Source organism: Tarenaya hassleriana, unplaced genomic scaffold (assembly GCF_000463585.1).
Source record: "Tarenaya hassleriana unplaced genomic scaffold, ASM46358v1 Cleome33, whole genome shotgun sequence".
NCBI lineage: Eukaryota > Viridiplantae > Streptophyta > Magnoliopsida > Brassicales > Cleomaceae > Tarenaya > Tarenaya hassleriana.
Window position 1 is genome coordinate 302298 of NW_010966459.1, and position 14587 is coordinate 316884.

The window sequence follows — 14587 nt, forward strand, 5'->3', positions numbered from 1 at the left end:
CAAATTAATAAACTAATGTTATTGTTCTTATATTTTTCTCATTAGGCTGTTGAGTGACATATAAGAATATTTTAGAAATATATAGATTGGTGCGAAAAAAAAATGCGACGGCATTAACATATAATATAATTTATACAATAAATTCGAAAGATTAAATACAAATTCCATTAAGAATCCAGGAAATGAAGAAATAATATAAGGCTAATAAATACTCGAAATTCTAAATAATGTATAATACCATGATCAGAAAAATCTAAACCTGTTATATATATATATATACACACACACACATAATACTGAATTCTTTCTTTGGACCGAATATATTAATACAATACGAGATATTCTCATTGTTCATTACAAATCTACAAAGGAATTCTGAAATACACCATGAACCTTAATGAATCAAATCCAAATATAATTTCAGAAGAAGCATTTTATACAAACCTTTCATTTTTTTGAAGTGACAAATTGACAATAGATGTTCAAGGCAATGCTGCAACGCAAGAGTGAGGACAAAAGTCACGACGATCATGTCATGTCACGTGTAAGGAAATGTTAAAAGGATATTTTTATTCAAAGACAGATACAAAAGCTGAGCTTTCCAGTCATAAAGTTCACCGCAGACCCTAACCATTGGGATCCCATTCACTTTTTTTTTTAATTCCTTTTGTATTTTATCACTTTTTTTTTGCACCTTTGCATAATTTTTTTTTCAAGCCCGCCCCTTTGGTTTTTTCCAAAGATAATTAATATTTTTTATTTATATTCCAATTTTCCAAGTATTTTTTTTTTTAATAAACTACTGCTGAAAAATCCGAATTTAATTTTTTTTGGGTACAAATAAGATGATGATCTCTCACACGTGCTTGTAACTAACGGCACAAAATGTCCTTCAATGAGGAAGCCCAAAATACCGAACAAAACAAAGCCCATTTAGCTAGTAGCAACCAGAACCATGAAGCCCACAAAGCTCAACACATTTTCTAAAATCCAAAAGACTGGCCTCCCATAGATCTCTCTCTCTCTCTCTCTCTCTCTCTCTCTCTCGCGCGCGCGCGCGCGCACGACGCTAATGGTTCTTCTCCTTTCCCTTTCCATAAGTGTGTGTAATACACATTTAAACATATAGTACACCAATTACAGAATGAATTAACCAATATTTTAACCAAAGTAAATAAATAAAAAAACAAACATATATACTTGTGGATGAAAGCCTCAGCGTTTCAGTTGGGCTTTTACCAGGTTTTAAGATTTTTTCAGTGACCCTAACCAAAGAGTTGCTGAATGACAGCCTCTGCGTTTCCATTGTATTGGGACAGAAGCTGGATCGCATCAGCCCTCGGCAATGCCAGAAACTCCTGCACCCCACGTCAAACTCCTCAGAAACTCATTACACATTACAAGATAACACACACACACATATATATATATATATATATAGGTATAAAAGTGGTTGTGGGCATACCATTACTTTAAGGATGGCACTTTCTTCCCACAGAAAGTCTCTGGACGAAGCCGGAGTGGAGCTGCTACCGTCCTCGAAGGTCATGGTGCTGGAAGAAGTGGTGGTGACCTGGGATGACCCGTGAGTGCTGAAGCTGCTATCTAAGTTTGATTTCTTCGATTTCACAGCCCCTATCATGTTTGTGTTAACTTCCTTCAAAGAGTCTATCTTAACAAGGCTTTCAAACCGATCTTTGCACATCTGAAGTTTGAACCACTCGGTGTGTGTGTGAAGGGTTGCTCTTATTATTTTCATGAGCTGGGGTTCTTCCACTCCTATCCTCCTACCAAGCTCCACCTATTTACATAAAAAAAGTTGTGGGCTTTGTCAGAATACAACATCTATCTACCTAGGCAGATATATAATGACACTTGGTCAGTACCCCACCTGTAAGGAGTTGGCCAGAGCATTCAAAGGCAACTCCTTCTCCAGAGCATTTTCATCGGGTTGGAGTAAAGCTAGTAAAGTCTCCTTTAACACCTTCAGCAAAGACGGGTTGCTCGCTGCTATTGGTCCTAAATGAGAACCCGCAACCTTTAATGCCTCGTTGTGATTACCCGCACTCACCAGCTTCAGAAATTCGACCTATCAACAGAGAGAAAACATGTCAACTTGAGTAGGGTTTGGTGAGTGCAATCATTGCGGGAAGAAACTTGTCTTTCCCCTGACTGACCAAAGCTTTTGAGAACAGATGGACTTCTCAAGTATTCTTACACCTTACCTGCTTAAGATGGAAAAGAAAAACCGGATTTTGCGTGAAAAAATCTGGATCCATGGAGCTGATTTCGACAACTAATTCTGCTGCCATTCCTCTGCTCGCTAATTCTTTCAGTCCCAAAATTATCTCGTACTTGTCCTCCATATTACGAGTATCGGAAATTAACTTTCTTTTGGTGTCCTGCAAGGTTATTTTCAAGTCAATTAAAAATTGCAATCAAGAAACTGAAGAACTAGAAATCTGTTCAGTAAGTGTACCTCTTCTTGTGCCTTTAGAAAGTTGACGCTTGACTCTGAGTTAATACAATTCACATCAGTATGTCTTCTCCTCCATCTTTTGCGTTTAGTTCTTTCACCGGTCATATGGGTTCTATGTCTAAGGAAAGCTCTTGAATGTTCACATTGCAGTGACCAGCTGGTGCTGCAATCCTCATAATCACCGGTCACTTCACTGCTATAACGTGATTCAAGATCAGCCCCTTGTTTGCTAGATATGTCGGTATTATGTGTGGGCGAACCATCAAGCGTGCTGTTGAAGCTGGAGTTTTCGACATCTGAATGCTTACTCATGCTAATATCCACTTCGGAAGAAGACCAATCTCTTGATGAACTGTAGCCAATCTCTGATTGATTGCCTTTTACGGTACCAGCGATCATCTGCATCTCTGATTGATGAACTCAAGATCAGGATTACATTACTGTTAAACAAGAAAAATAGGGGAAAGCAATATCTCTTTTAAACATTAGATGATAAAGGATAACCTGACTCCACGATACCCCGGTAGATGCAGTACTCTTTAACAAGTTCGTCAAGCACCGAAACATCCAATTGCATCCTACACAATTCATTCTGCAATAAGTAAGAGCAAGATTAGAACACAATTTACCAATATAAATAAAATTAAACAACAAAATTAGCAAAAGGTAAGAGCAAGATAGCATGACAGCAGGGATACTACTAGGGAAACAGATAGTCAATTGTTAAAATGAGAGAGTTTATGGCAAATGGCTTCAAAATCAGTAATATTAGGAAACAATGTAACTGATATTGCCCAGACAACAAGGTAAGCGCAAAACTAAAGGATATATTCTATTAGAGGAATTTCTTCAACAACAGAGTAAAAAATGATAATAGAATAATTATGTACTGGAAGACAGACTAAAAAGAACATATCAAGAAACGTTAACCAAAGCTCATCACAAGAAAATTTGATACCTGAAATGCCAGGAAAAGGTCACCCTTGGCAAATCTCATGCTTTCGACAGCACCTTGTCTTGTGAGGTCTACAGCATGAGCAAGAGCTTGTATGTCTACCTGAAACCCGAGAACAAATACCAGACACATAACATGCTTGCAGATCAGAAAAACAGCTGTTATAATAACATATGGTTTACAAGATGTTAGAAAAAGATGGCCGCTCATATCTCAGAAACCTTACCTCATCAAATGGAGGAGCTTCATATAAACTCTCCAGAGGAGGGGCTGGAGCATCACGCTCCTCCAGGAGCAATCTCTGTGTAAGATCCGAAACTGGGGAAACAATTCCTTGGCGAAAGCAAAATCCTTTGTGTATGCTGGAATGTAGAACATAAACATGTTATTTACAATAAATGTAACAGAAATCGAAACATTCAGAACGAAAAAAGTCTTCATTTCAAGTTACCTTATCAAATATCTTAGTGTCATTGAAAAGACTGGATCATATGCTTGTAAGCAAGCTCTCAACACAGACGACATCAGTCCAGCCATTTCGTACCTCCTTTTTTCTGCCCACTGGACAACAAAAAAAAGCATAATTTAAAATCCAAAATAAAAATTTCGTATGATGCAACTTTAAAGGACATGCTAACAAGGGAAAAGTTAACTGTCTAAAACGATGACTGAAGAGCCGCAACATACCTCATTTGCCACAGGAGAGGTTTGATCGTCTTTATCATAAATGAGTGCAAGAAGGACATGCTTGAATTCCTCGTAAGCTTCCTTAAGATACATACACGGAGGTCATAACTCCATTGACTGAGGACCAGCTCAAAAATGCGTATTGATAACTTCTGATACAACAAAACCTCTCATAGAAGAACTTTCCCAAGGCAATTTCTTTTAACCCAAGAACAGGAAAACCATATGACTACGTCTATAATAGTTTCTAATCGTAAATATATGTGCAATATTCTACAAAACCAACTGCTATTTCTATAACCATAACCCCTTGCAGATTCCTATCTAAAACAAGCACCACAAATTGATACGGAATTTACCCCGAAATAGAAAAATATAGCAACTTAAGTAAGCTACAAACTTTTTTCAGAAAAGTAAAAAGAACCAGAAAAGAATGGAACATTCCACTACCGGATAGGCGTCAAGCGCGCACGGAGCAAGAGAAGTCCTCAAGCAACCAATTGCAGCCTCGAGATCTTCAGCAGTGCCTTTTCTCAACAGCTCAATGAATTTCTTCACAGGAACAAAAAAATGAGATTCAAACGGAGGTAACACTTGAATATACATCAGGAAATTCGATTAATTGAAAAAAGAAAGGAAACCGCTTGCTTGGAGTCAGGGGCTATAACCTAAAACGATCCCAAATTCAAATTTCCAGCAACCTAAAACCAAGATGTGTGAAATCTTAATGGAAATTTCCCTATTGCAGGCACTCAAACAGAAGATACCTGTTTCTGCAAGCGGAAAAGAAGTCGATGATCATCGAGGACGAAAGCGGCGTGAGAACGAATGAGATCAATTGCGGCCTCAATGTCACCGGATTCTATGGAACTTCTGATGCGCCGAATGATCAACCTAGCATGAAAAGACGAAGAGGAGATAGAAGGAGACGAAGAAGAGGAAGGCGACGATAATGGAGATGGAGACGAATTTGAGAAGGCGTCTTCGACCAGATTTTCTGATCTAATGAAATCGATGATCAGAGCATCAAGCGCCTCCCAGTTCACCGGCGTCGACTCCATGATTGTTTCTCCCTTTGAATTTTCTCTCGTGTCTTATCTTTTTCTCGGCGAAGAAAGTAGACGAGAAAATCGATCAGTTTATTTTCTCCACAGAATCTCAAAACGGAGGGTAAATGTTTTTCTCGAGAAGCATGAAGAAAGGAGGGCGGATCTGAGGTTAAGTTAGATGCTGCCACGTGGCGTATAAATGGTGACTTACGACTTATGAAAGGCTTGGATTATTGGATACGGTAACTGGGCGGTGGAAAATGCAGTTTGACTGACATCGACGTGGAACAGCGTCGATCGCCTTTTATTAAGAAACCCTCTGGAAGAGGTAGAAGTTTAGCGGTACACAACACAACGTCATGACATGGCTACATTACACTTGCGGTCCCACACAATTGGGCCATACCCATAGAGTGTTTAACTTGTTGTATTAATTGGACTTGAGCCCAATATGCCAATTTTGATTTCAATTCTTAAAAGCCTGACAATATACTATCTAGTATCTAGGAACGTTGCAAATACGGACTAGATGATGATGATGATGATGATGATGATGATGATGACGATGACGACCATCAAACTAATTAGTGCAAAAATACGAGAAAACTTGCGTTCTTCCGGATCAAAAGATCATTTTCTAGCCACCCATTTCTACTAATCTATCTTTGTGACCACAAATATTGTTAGTGACTTTAATTTCCCCCTTAATGATTGAATCTATCGCTTCAATGGTGATCAATAATCACTCCTCTTAAACAGCCGCTCGCGTCACATTAGTACCATGAATCTTTATCGTTATTTGCAGGAACGGATCTATGTTGTAGGGAGTGGGGTCCAACACCCCCACACTCAAAATTGAAAATACAATATTACTTTGTAAATTTTAAAAAAATTTAGTGAAATTTTAAGAGTGTCCCATTGTAATTTAGATATGGCCCCACCATTTTTACCCTATCAAAACAATTTCTTTTTCTCCTTAGTTTTCAATATCGTTTACGTTTTATAAATTTCTTTCCCCCCACATCTTCAACATCCTTTCCAAAAATAAAATTATTAACATATTACTATTGTCCCCGGCGAAAAATTTTTTTTGGGTCCGCTACTGGTTGTTTGATACAGATGATGTTAAAATATGTAAACCAACTCGTTGGCGACGTGATTAATTAATTATATTAATGCAATCTGTAATACCTTCTCTAAGCTAGTTATTTGTGTTACATCAATGCAACGGTCCACGGACGAGAAAACTGCATGGGAGTTAACTAATCCTTTACATTTACTTGTTTCCTTATATGCATATGATCGTATTTTCATAGACGTATCTGAATATATATATATACTTGTCGATTCAAAGCGGTAGTTTGTCATGTATCTAGGTATGAATGTGTACACATAATTGTATATCAATAATGTTATGATATGGAATCATGGGTAGAGAAAAGACCTCCCGAAATAAGATAATAAAAAGATAATCCGTCCAGCTAATATTTTACCCCACGTGGAAATTTCATCTTTTTCAGTAGACTTTATTTATTTATTTTTTAGCCTCTTAGGGGAAAAGCACATTCAATGATACTTGGTTTTAATATGGATCTAAACAAATCTGCACCGCAAACAATTATTATCTATACAATATATATATATATATATATATATATATATATATATGATTCTTATCTCTTTCCATCTCTTCGATATCTTTATATAAATTGAACCGGAAAGTTATGTCCATTTCAATTCAAAAAAGAACAGCGAAAGAAGAGAATATCACGTGGGAAAAATGCATCTTTCTCGTGAAAGCTGTACAATGGATTGGAAATTTTGAACTATTATTATTATTATTATTATTATTATTATTATTATTATTATTTAACAAAATGAGGAATAAATAGCTTTAAGAGTCTCCCTTCTAAAAAGTGGGTTTTACCGAAAATCGGAAACTGCGAATATTTGTGAATCGAAATCCGAATAACATAATTTTTAAATTAATTATCTCCAAATACCTGAATATTTTTACTAGAAACAATTATACATACGCATTTATAATATTTTAAAAAATATTATTGTTTCGGATGAAGTGTTTTTCATTTTTCAACATATATTCTCGAAAACACTAAAACCATTTATTTATATCTTTGCCCAATAATGTACCTCTCGTAGTTTTACCGCGATTCATCCCTTCTAAAATTTCACATTTTTTTTTTATTTTCTACATAAAAATAAACATAACTGTTTTTTATTTAAAAAACTCATATCCAATATTTGCGAGTACCAAATATTATTATAAACACTCATACTCGGGTATTCATAACTATCGAATTCAACTTTAATTTTTATTATAAAAATACCCGAATATTTCGAATAGAAATTTAAATACCCTAATATTTCTACATATTTGACCCGTGCTCACCCATAATTGCGAGCCTTGGGAAATCGAGAGGGAGAAAAAAAAACTATACGCTTTTTCGACCATAATTGAGTTTACATTACTTTTTCATAATAATAAAAAAAGCTGCCGTCAGCTTTTTCATATTTCATGAAAGAGAATAACTTTTTATCTTCGTTTTCTCCTTTTCCCTATTAACATTTTTTTTTTGTTTCACACCCTTCCTGTTTTATTCCCATCAATTCTCCTCTTCGTTCGATTATTAGGTTTATTTATTTTATTTTATTTTTGTTAACTGGTTTTTTTTATATCACAATGCCATTGGCAAAACCATTTATAAATTATAATATGGTTTCAAATATTTTTTCATAATGTAATTATAAAATACACATGATAGCTTAGCATAACTATCACCTATCCGGGACACATTGCGCTTAATGTTTAGCCACGATCGGTACGTAAGATAATTGATACATCACGCTTAATGTTTTATTGGGATATTTTTTTAATATATATTATAATATATCCCACTTTTAAATCAAGACACTAGACATATCATTACGGTGCATGGCATCAACGTGTTGAAACGTATAAAATTACCACAAGGACATGAATCGTGACCATACACTCCCTTCTTGATTTAATTTACTTAATTTTTTTTAGTATACATATGGTCATTTTCAAGTTTTAAATTTATTTTCACTTTTTGCGTTATGTGGTGCGACAAGGAGCATGCAGCTGAATCTCGTTTTGTCGAGGGACATGCTTTAAAAATTTAACATCCAGGTATCTTATAATAAATATTTCAAGACTTATTTATTATAATAGTACAAAATTGTAAAAACCATAAAAATTGTAAAAAACCATAAAAGATTTACAATATTATAATAGTACAAAATTGTAAAAACCATAAAAGTTGTCACATTATAGACAGTAGGCATTAGATATCCGTAACATTAATTGGATCAGTCACAAACAAAACTAGAGCATGTATTAGGTAGCCGATATTTTACATTTTGTAGCTGGCAAAACAAGAAAAAATTTAAATAATTTGGTTGTGTCATATTTGTATTTAAGATTTTTCTTGAAAAATATAAACTTCCTACTTTAACATTTTTTTTTAACAAATATATCAAAATACGGCGTAGAAGTTGATTCAATTACTTTATATATACATTATTGACGTGAGTATCGAATATATATATATAGATCCGTCGTTTCACTTCTAATTAATATTTGGGAATTGGCGTGTAATTGTTTTTGCGATGACCACGAGTTTTATGTGTTATGTTTTGCGTATATTATTATTTTTAAATGGTTAGAGAAAATTGTTACACCATGTCTATTAATATCATCTTGGGTCCACCATGATTCACACAAGAGAAATATGTAAACAATCGACATCATACAAAAAAACGTTTCATCCAAGACGGAACTATGTATAAATAATATAGAATAACGGAAATATGAATCATCCTAAAAGGATTAAAAGCGTATACCTACGCACACTAACAATCACATTACACTCTTATAAAGTCAACGGTCAGTAGAATTGTATTCAATTATAAACAAATGCTATATATATATATATATATTATTTTTTTTTTTATGAAATCTATATATATATATATATATATATATATATATAACATGATAATTAAACTTTAAAAATTATAATGTTCCATTAGAGGGGCGGTGAATCGCACAAAACCTCCCAAGTTGCAGAACGGCATAATTAATTAGGCTCGCTTAAACATATTATTTTATATAAAATTAAAAAGATATTCATAATTAGAAACATGTAATTAACGTATCAATTTAAATTTAAACGGGTTTAGATGGGAATATTCGTTCTCGTGGGGTCCGCCCTTCATCATCAGTGCGTCAATCAATGTTTTTTCTTCCTCTTTTTTAAGGACACTTATTTTAATTTTAATCTTTTATAAGGAAACAGTGGATGTGATAGCTTCCAACTTAATCCACACAATTAAAATTTTATATTTACACTAGATATGCAAGATATATTTTTCAGTAAACAATTAAAAATGTATAAAAAGATAACTTATTGACAGATTCTCCATTAAAAAAATAAATAAATTTATATATAACTTATCAAATAGGTTTGCCAATAACGGGTTAAAAAAGCTGATACCAAATTTTACTAAAAAATAAAAGTGTGTGGCCAATTTCTAAAGCAGAAAACTAGTGAATTTATGTTAATTAACACACTTACCCTTAAATACATAAAAATTATACGAAACTACAAGTTAGTTATCATGACCTTCATAACTGAACCCGAATAATATTTTGGAAGTGTTCCCCTAAATTAATCAGAAGAAAAAACCAACGAAGATATATTTAGGCATGATACTTAGAAAAATTATAAAAACATTATATAATACTAAAATTTATATAACATATTCACCCACAATTAAATTAAAAATTCAAACTGTATAAAAAGTATAATAACATACAAATTCTTCTCTAAATTTGTTATTTTTTCTAATCGTAATTACAACCTATTAATTTAGGTGTAGGCTCTCAATTCCTTACAATTTTCCGTGGCCACACGTCACCTAAGACCGCCATGTGCCTTTGTCTACACCTTCTCTCATTTTGATTTCCATCTGTTTTTTTCTTTTAAAGGAAACCCTTTGTTTTTCTTTTTCTTTTTTATTTATCATACTTCGAATTAATACGGAACCTTACCTTTTCCGGTCGGCAATGTGGAAATAATATTCACATTGAATCCGAAAAAAGACATAGGAGGGTATATATGTAACATTATATTCAGTCCAAAAAAAGTATTTGTCAATGATTTTGTTGTTACAATATTATGTTATTTAGGTGTGTGTGTGTATATATATATATATATATATATGCAACAGTAACTATAAATCAACAGATACAATTGCATAGACATGACTACCTTCTACGAGACAGTTTAATTGTTTGCATTTTCCAAATTGAATATTCGGGCTTCTTATGTACCAACTTAAGTGGCTATATCGAAAACTATATAATACATATATGGTGTGGGTTTACATATTCAATTGTATCCCATAGGCATATATATACACAGTACGTACAAGAACCCAAAAGGATATTGTTGCGTAAAAAAAAAAAACGAGAGAATAATGATTGGAAATACTCGTGGGGTATTATTGCATGGTAATATATCGAATTGCTAGCAGACAATGTACCAATATATTTTACGAATTCATTTGTATTTGTTTAAATAACATTCACATATAACTTTTTATTAAAAAAAACATTCACACATATATTCATATATATACAACGGTGGTCCGTTTATGTCCCCGACCTTCCGTTTAATTAAATACGTCCCACTTCTTAGCAAAACACACACACACGCACATATGCATGTGAAAATGTCTGATGTACGTACGTATAAATGGTCACAAAGCAGCATTTTACAGCGTTGATTTCGTTATCTCCTAACCGTTACCGTCATGGCCCTAAATTTTATGGATATGTGTGCCATTCCCCCTAAGAATTTTGCACTCATATACTAAAAAGTATACCAATAAAAACTCATCTTTTAATTGGGACGAGAGTATTATTAACCAAGTTTAAATAAATTAAATAATTAAACGCAGTAGCAAGTAAGCAAAAATACAATATAATAAGAGCGTAAATCAAATACAAAAGCAAAACCGCAACGCTACATTATATATATAGATTTTCATGTTTATTTACAAATTACGTACGTATGCAACTGAAACTTCGTACGGGCATTTTGGCTTACTCTTTGTTACAAGCCTCTTACCATAACGATGAAATTGTAACCGTTAATATGATGAACCCAACCTTCACCGTCGCTAATATAACACACAAACCAAGCGAAGAGAGAGAGAGAGAGGATTATGGCTATGGCGCCGATGGAGGTGGATGGGAGAAGTAGAAGGAGAGAGCGCGATGCGGTGGAGGAAGATGAAACGACGACGGCGGCCGTGAAGCGGAGGAAGCTCGAGGAGGAGGAGGCAGAAGGAGAATCGAGGAATATGCTTTCTTCACCGGTAAAGCTTGAGAACGGTGGTGGAATTGTGCCGAGAGATTCGGAGGAACTGCCGGGAAGAGAACAGTGCCATAGCCCTAAGTCGGAGGATAACTTACGACGCTCCTCGACTTCTTGCTGCTCCAGTCATGGATTCAGCGAGAAACACAACGGCGGTCTCGACTTCCTAGATCTGGAGGTGAGGATTTCGATGTTTGATTTCTCCAGATTTCCTATCCCACATTTGAGGTTTGAATGTGGTTTTCTGCAGCAATATAACGTAGCGGGAAAGGGAACGTCGTGGAATTGTAGCAGCAGCGCTAGGTCTCTCTCTCTATCTCTCTCTCTCTCCACATTATAAAAGAGAGCTGAATCTCTCCCTCTCACCATACAGTGAGGAGAACGAGGAATCGGAAAGCGTGGAGGTCAAAGCATCGGAGGCGGCCGAGTCGTGTGGGAGGTCAACTGTGACGGAAGCTGAGCTTGAAGCTTTTTTCATGGCTGAAAAGGATCTACGTTATAAGATACTCGAATATTCTTCGAAGTAACCTTTTTTTTGTGATCCAAAAAACCCCATTTCGTTTTACGGCATCAACATAAATAAACTAATAATAATAATAATAAATAAATAATATGGGAATATTTGCAGGTATAACTTCGATTTTGTGAAAGAGGAGGCTTTGGATGGACGGTACGAGTGGGTTAAATTGAAGCCCTGAATAATGAAGCATCTCATCTCTTCAACATGTTTCCACACTATTACAGAATATATCCTAATAATCACTTTGTAATTAGCTTCTTATACAACTTATAACCTATGGTTTGGTGTCAAAACTCGACAGGCCATAATATTATATGGGTTGGTTCAAGAATTACATAATATATTTAAAAACTGGAATTTTGTTATTTCCAAGTGAAACTAAAATCTGGGTAGCGATGCATGAGAGAGCAGGAGAATTTAGGGGGAAGAAGCTTCTCCTTATCGGGGCAAAGAGCAGAGAGATGCGTAGCAGAAGACAGAAACAAAATTGTTGAGAAACCAAAGCATTGCCATTATTGTCGTTTGCGTTTACATATTCCCTCTCTTCAGTTCCTTTCTGGTACTTTTGCCTTGTCTGCTTGTGCCGCTGACGTGTAATTATTCTACAATAAGAATACGGTTCATTTAACTTGCATAAATGAACCGTTTAAAATAAAAGTAAAAAAAATGAACCAGGTAAAATAAGAGTTTATGTGCAGTAGATAATTCTATATCAAATTTATTTATCGCATTTCAACATTCTAAAACAGGAAACTATTTGTATACACATTATATAAATAATAACCACCCTTTCCATTAGAGTTTGATCTCAAAATTCTCCAATTTTTTTTAAAGCATGTACAAAAAAAGTTATTTAGGATTCTCAACAGAGTCAATCATAAAACTTTTCATACCAAACTCTTTGCATCATTGCGGGATATTCCTCAACCGAGACTCCGAAAGACCCGAAAGATGTCAAACGATTTCAATATTAGTTTAAATAACCGTAGTCATCGCGAAATTGATACTTGGGCCGACAGGTTGGGCCTTATGACCCAAATGGTATACAATATAACTTGGCCCGATACAATTGAAAAGCCCAGTTCAGGATTTCATTTTAGAAGGAGGGGCTCCATTATTAATATGAAGCATGAACTCAACTGCAATGAATTCATATCGTATGATAAGATTTGAGGTATCAACTATGTGCATACAATACCATGAAACATATTTGTATATTAGATGTTCTAATCTAGGGTAAGCATAATTATTTTGAAAAACTTAATTTTCGTTTATCATGTTTTATATACTTATTAACTTATATAAACACCATTGTGGGGTTTTTTTTTTTGTAATATTCGAGATTTTTGAAAATGAAACAAGGAGTTGCAAAAGTAGAAACTAAAGGAGAGCAATTTAAAAACAAAAATAACGAAGGAACTTATACGAGAGTCCAGAAAGAGATGTTGAATATATTATAACAGGTCGGGAGACAATATCTACGTGGAAACTAAACCAACATGGAATAAATATCTTCGACTACAAAACATAACATAACAATTTAGTTTTTGTACAGCCAAACACATAAACTCCAACTCCCATTCAAACAAAATACAAAAATAAAATATTCACTACAATTTTTTTCCCTTATAAATTAAAAAAAAAACACTACATCGACAAAAAAAACGACTCTACCATTTTTTTTTTATATAAGATGAACATAATCTGAATTTAAACCAGGAAGCAAACATCATCATGCATGAGACAAAATCCAACCAAGTTCTCTACATGCCTTTCTCCATGCCGCTGCAAGTTGATCCTTCTAGCGTGGCACAAAACCAATATAAATGATCGAGATTTCGCAAAAACCCATTTGAAACACGTAACCCATATCAAAAGGTTAAGACTTTGACAAAAATTCACCTGAGATTGTTTGGTCTCCGAGTGAACAAATCTCTCCTCGTTGATCTTATCAGTTTTCTTGGACCCAATTACATGATTCCTCTTGAGACCCAACAGCCCCTTCCACTTTCCCTTGGACGAAGAAGACGACGATGGTGGAGGCCTGAGTGTGAAGTCATCTTCTTCAGAGCCTTCTTCTTCAATTAGAAGCTCTTCTCTCAAGGTCCTTTGGACGTGACTGGTCTCTTTGAAAGGCAGGAGCTTTCCTTTGGAGAAGAGCTCGTCGGCTGGCATCATCGTGTAGTTCGCGACGGAGAACTCGAAATCAGACGACGACGTCGACATGAGATGACTCTCTGTCTTTGTTCTCGTGTTGTTCTTCTTCTCCGGTTTGATCTCGACGAAGTCGTTGGAGAAGGAGATTCTCGGGCTCATAGGAGCACGGCCATTTGAATTGTACATCTCTAAGCATGCCATTTGCCACACAGCCTAATTGTGCCGAATTATATTCTGTATCCCCAGGGAGAGAGAGAGAGAGAGAGAGAGAGAGAGAGAGAGAGAGAGAGAGAGAGAGAGAGAGAGAGAGAGAGA

At 35.0% G+C, this 14587-nt stretch overlaps 3 protein-coding genes across 5 annotated transcripts; 1 reads left to right on the forward strand and 2 right to left on the reverse strand.

Annotated features, from left to right (window-relative positions):
* Positions 1 to 1101: 1101 nt before the first annotated feature.
* On the reverse strand, positions 1102 to 5285 carry LOC104821272. Of its 2 annotated transcripts, XM_010552081.2 has the most exons (12): positions 4889 to 5285; positions 4572 to 4673; positions 4122 to 4202; positions 3886 to 3995; positions 3661 to 3796; positions 3438 to 3536; positions 2984 to 3071; positions 2480 to 2886; positions 2226 to 2402; positions 1892 to 2089; positions 1466 to 1801; positions 1102 to 1358 (listed from the first exon to the last, which is right to left on the reverse strand). In XM_010552081.2, the coding sequence occupies exons 1-12, from the start codon at positions 5180 to 5182 to the stop codon at positions 1266 to 1268; spliced, it is 2121 nt and encodes a 706-aa protein (XP_010550383.1). In that variant the 5' UTR covers positions 5183 to 5285; the 3' UTR covers positions 1102 to 1265. The 2 variants fall into 2 exon arrangements, with proteins under 2 accessions (XP_010550383.1, XP_019058990.1); XM_019203445.1 differs by lacking the exon at positions 4889 to 5285 and having other exon boundaries at positions 4122 to 4198; positions 4572 to 4664.
* Positions 5286 to 11261: 5976 nt separating this feature from the next.
* LOC104821273 (cyclin-dependent kinase inhibitor 2) lies at positions 11262 to 12686 on the forward strand. Of its 2 annotated transcripts, XM_010552082.1 has the most exons (4): positions 11262 to 11773; positions 11846 to 11898; positions 11969 to 12118; positions 12224 to 12686. In XM_010552082.1, exons 1-4 carry the CDS (start codon positions 11444 to 11446, stop codon positions 12291 to 12293), a joined length of 603 nt encoding a protein of 200 aa, XP_010550384.1. In that variant the 5' UTR covers positions 11262 to 11443; the 3' UTR covers positions 12294 to 12686. The 2 variants fall into 2 exon arrangements, with proteins under 2 accessions (XP_010550384.1, XP_019058970.1); XM_019203425.1 differs by lacking the exon at positions 11262 to 11773 and having other exon boundaries at positions 11780 to 11898.
* A 908-nt stretch (positions 12687 to 13594) lies between these two features.
* LOC104821274 lies at positions 13595 to 14566 on the reverse strand. Its single transcript, XM_019203426.1, has 2 exons — positions 14016 to 14566; positions 13595 to 13918 (listed from the first exon to the last, which is right to left on the reverse strand). The coding sequence occupies exons 1-2, from the start codon at positions 14471 to 14473 to the stop codon at positions 13879 to 13881; spliced, it is 498 nt and encodes a 165-aa protein (XP_019058971.1). The 5' UTR covers positions 14474 to 14566; the 3' UTR covers positions 13595 to 13878.
* Positions 14567 to 14587: the final 21 nt, after the last annotated feature.

Coding starts and splice junctions, on each gene's coding strand:
- LOC104821272 (XM_010552081.2), bottom strand. CDS start 5,182: ATGGAGTCGACGCCGGTGAACTGGGAGGCGCTTGATGCTCTGATCATC. Junction 3,537..3,660: donor AAGCTCCTCCATTTGATGAG/GTAAGGTTTCTG, acceptor CTCGGGTTTCAG/GTAGACATACAAGCTCTTGC. Junction 2,403..2,479: donor TTCTAAAGGCACAAGAAGAG/GTACACTTACTG, acceptor ATAACCTTGCAG/GACACCAAAAGAAAGTTAAT.
- LOC104821273 (XM_010552082.1), top strand. CDS start 11,444: ATGGCTATGGCGCCGATGGAGGTGGATGGGAGAAGTAGAAGGAGAGAG. Junction 11,899..11,968: donor AATTGTAGCAGCAGCGCTAG/GTCTCTCTCTCT, acceptor CTCACCATACAG/TGAGGAGAACGAGGAATCGG. Junction 12,119..12,223: donor ATACTCGAATATTCTTCGAA/GTAACCTTTTTT, acceptor GAATATTTGCAG/GTATAACTTCGATTTTGTGA.
- LOC104821274 (XM_019203426.1), bottom strand. CDS start 14,473: ATGGCATGCTTAGAGATGTACAATTCAAATGGCCGTGCTCCTATGAGC. Junction 13,919..14,015: donor GAGACCAAACAATCTCAGGT/GAATTTTTGTCA, acceptor TTGTGCCACGCT/AGAAGGATCAACTTGCAGCG.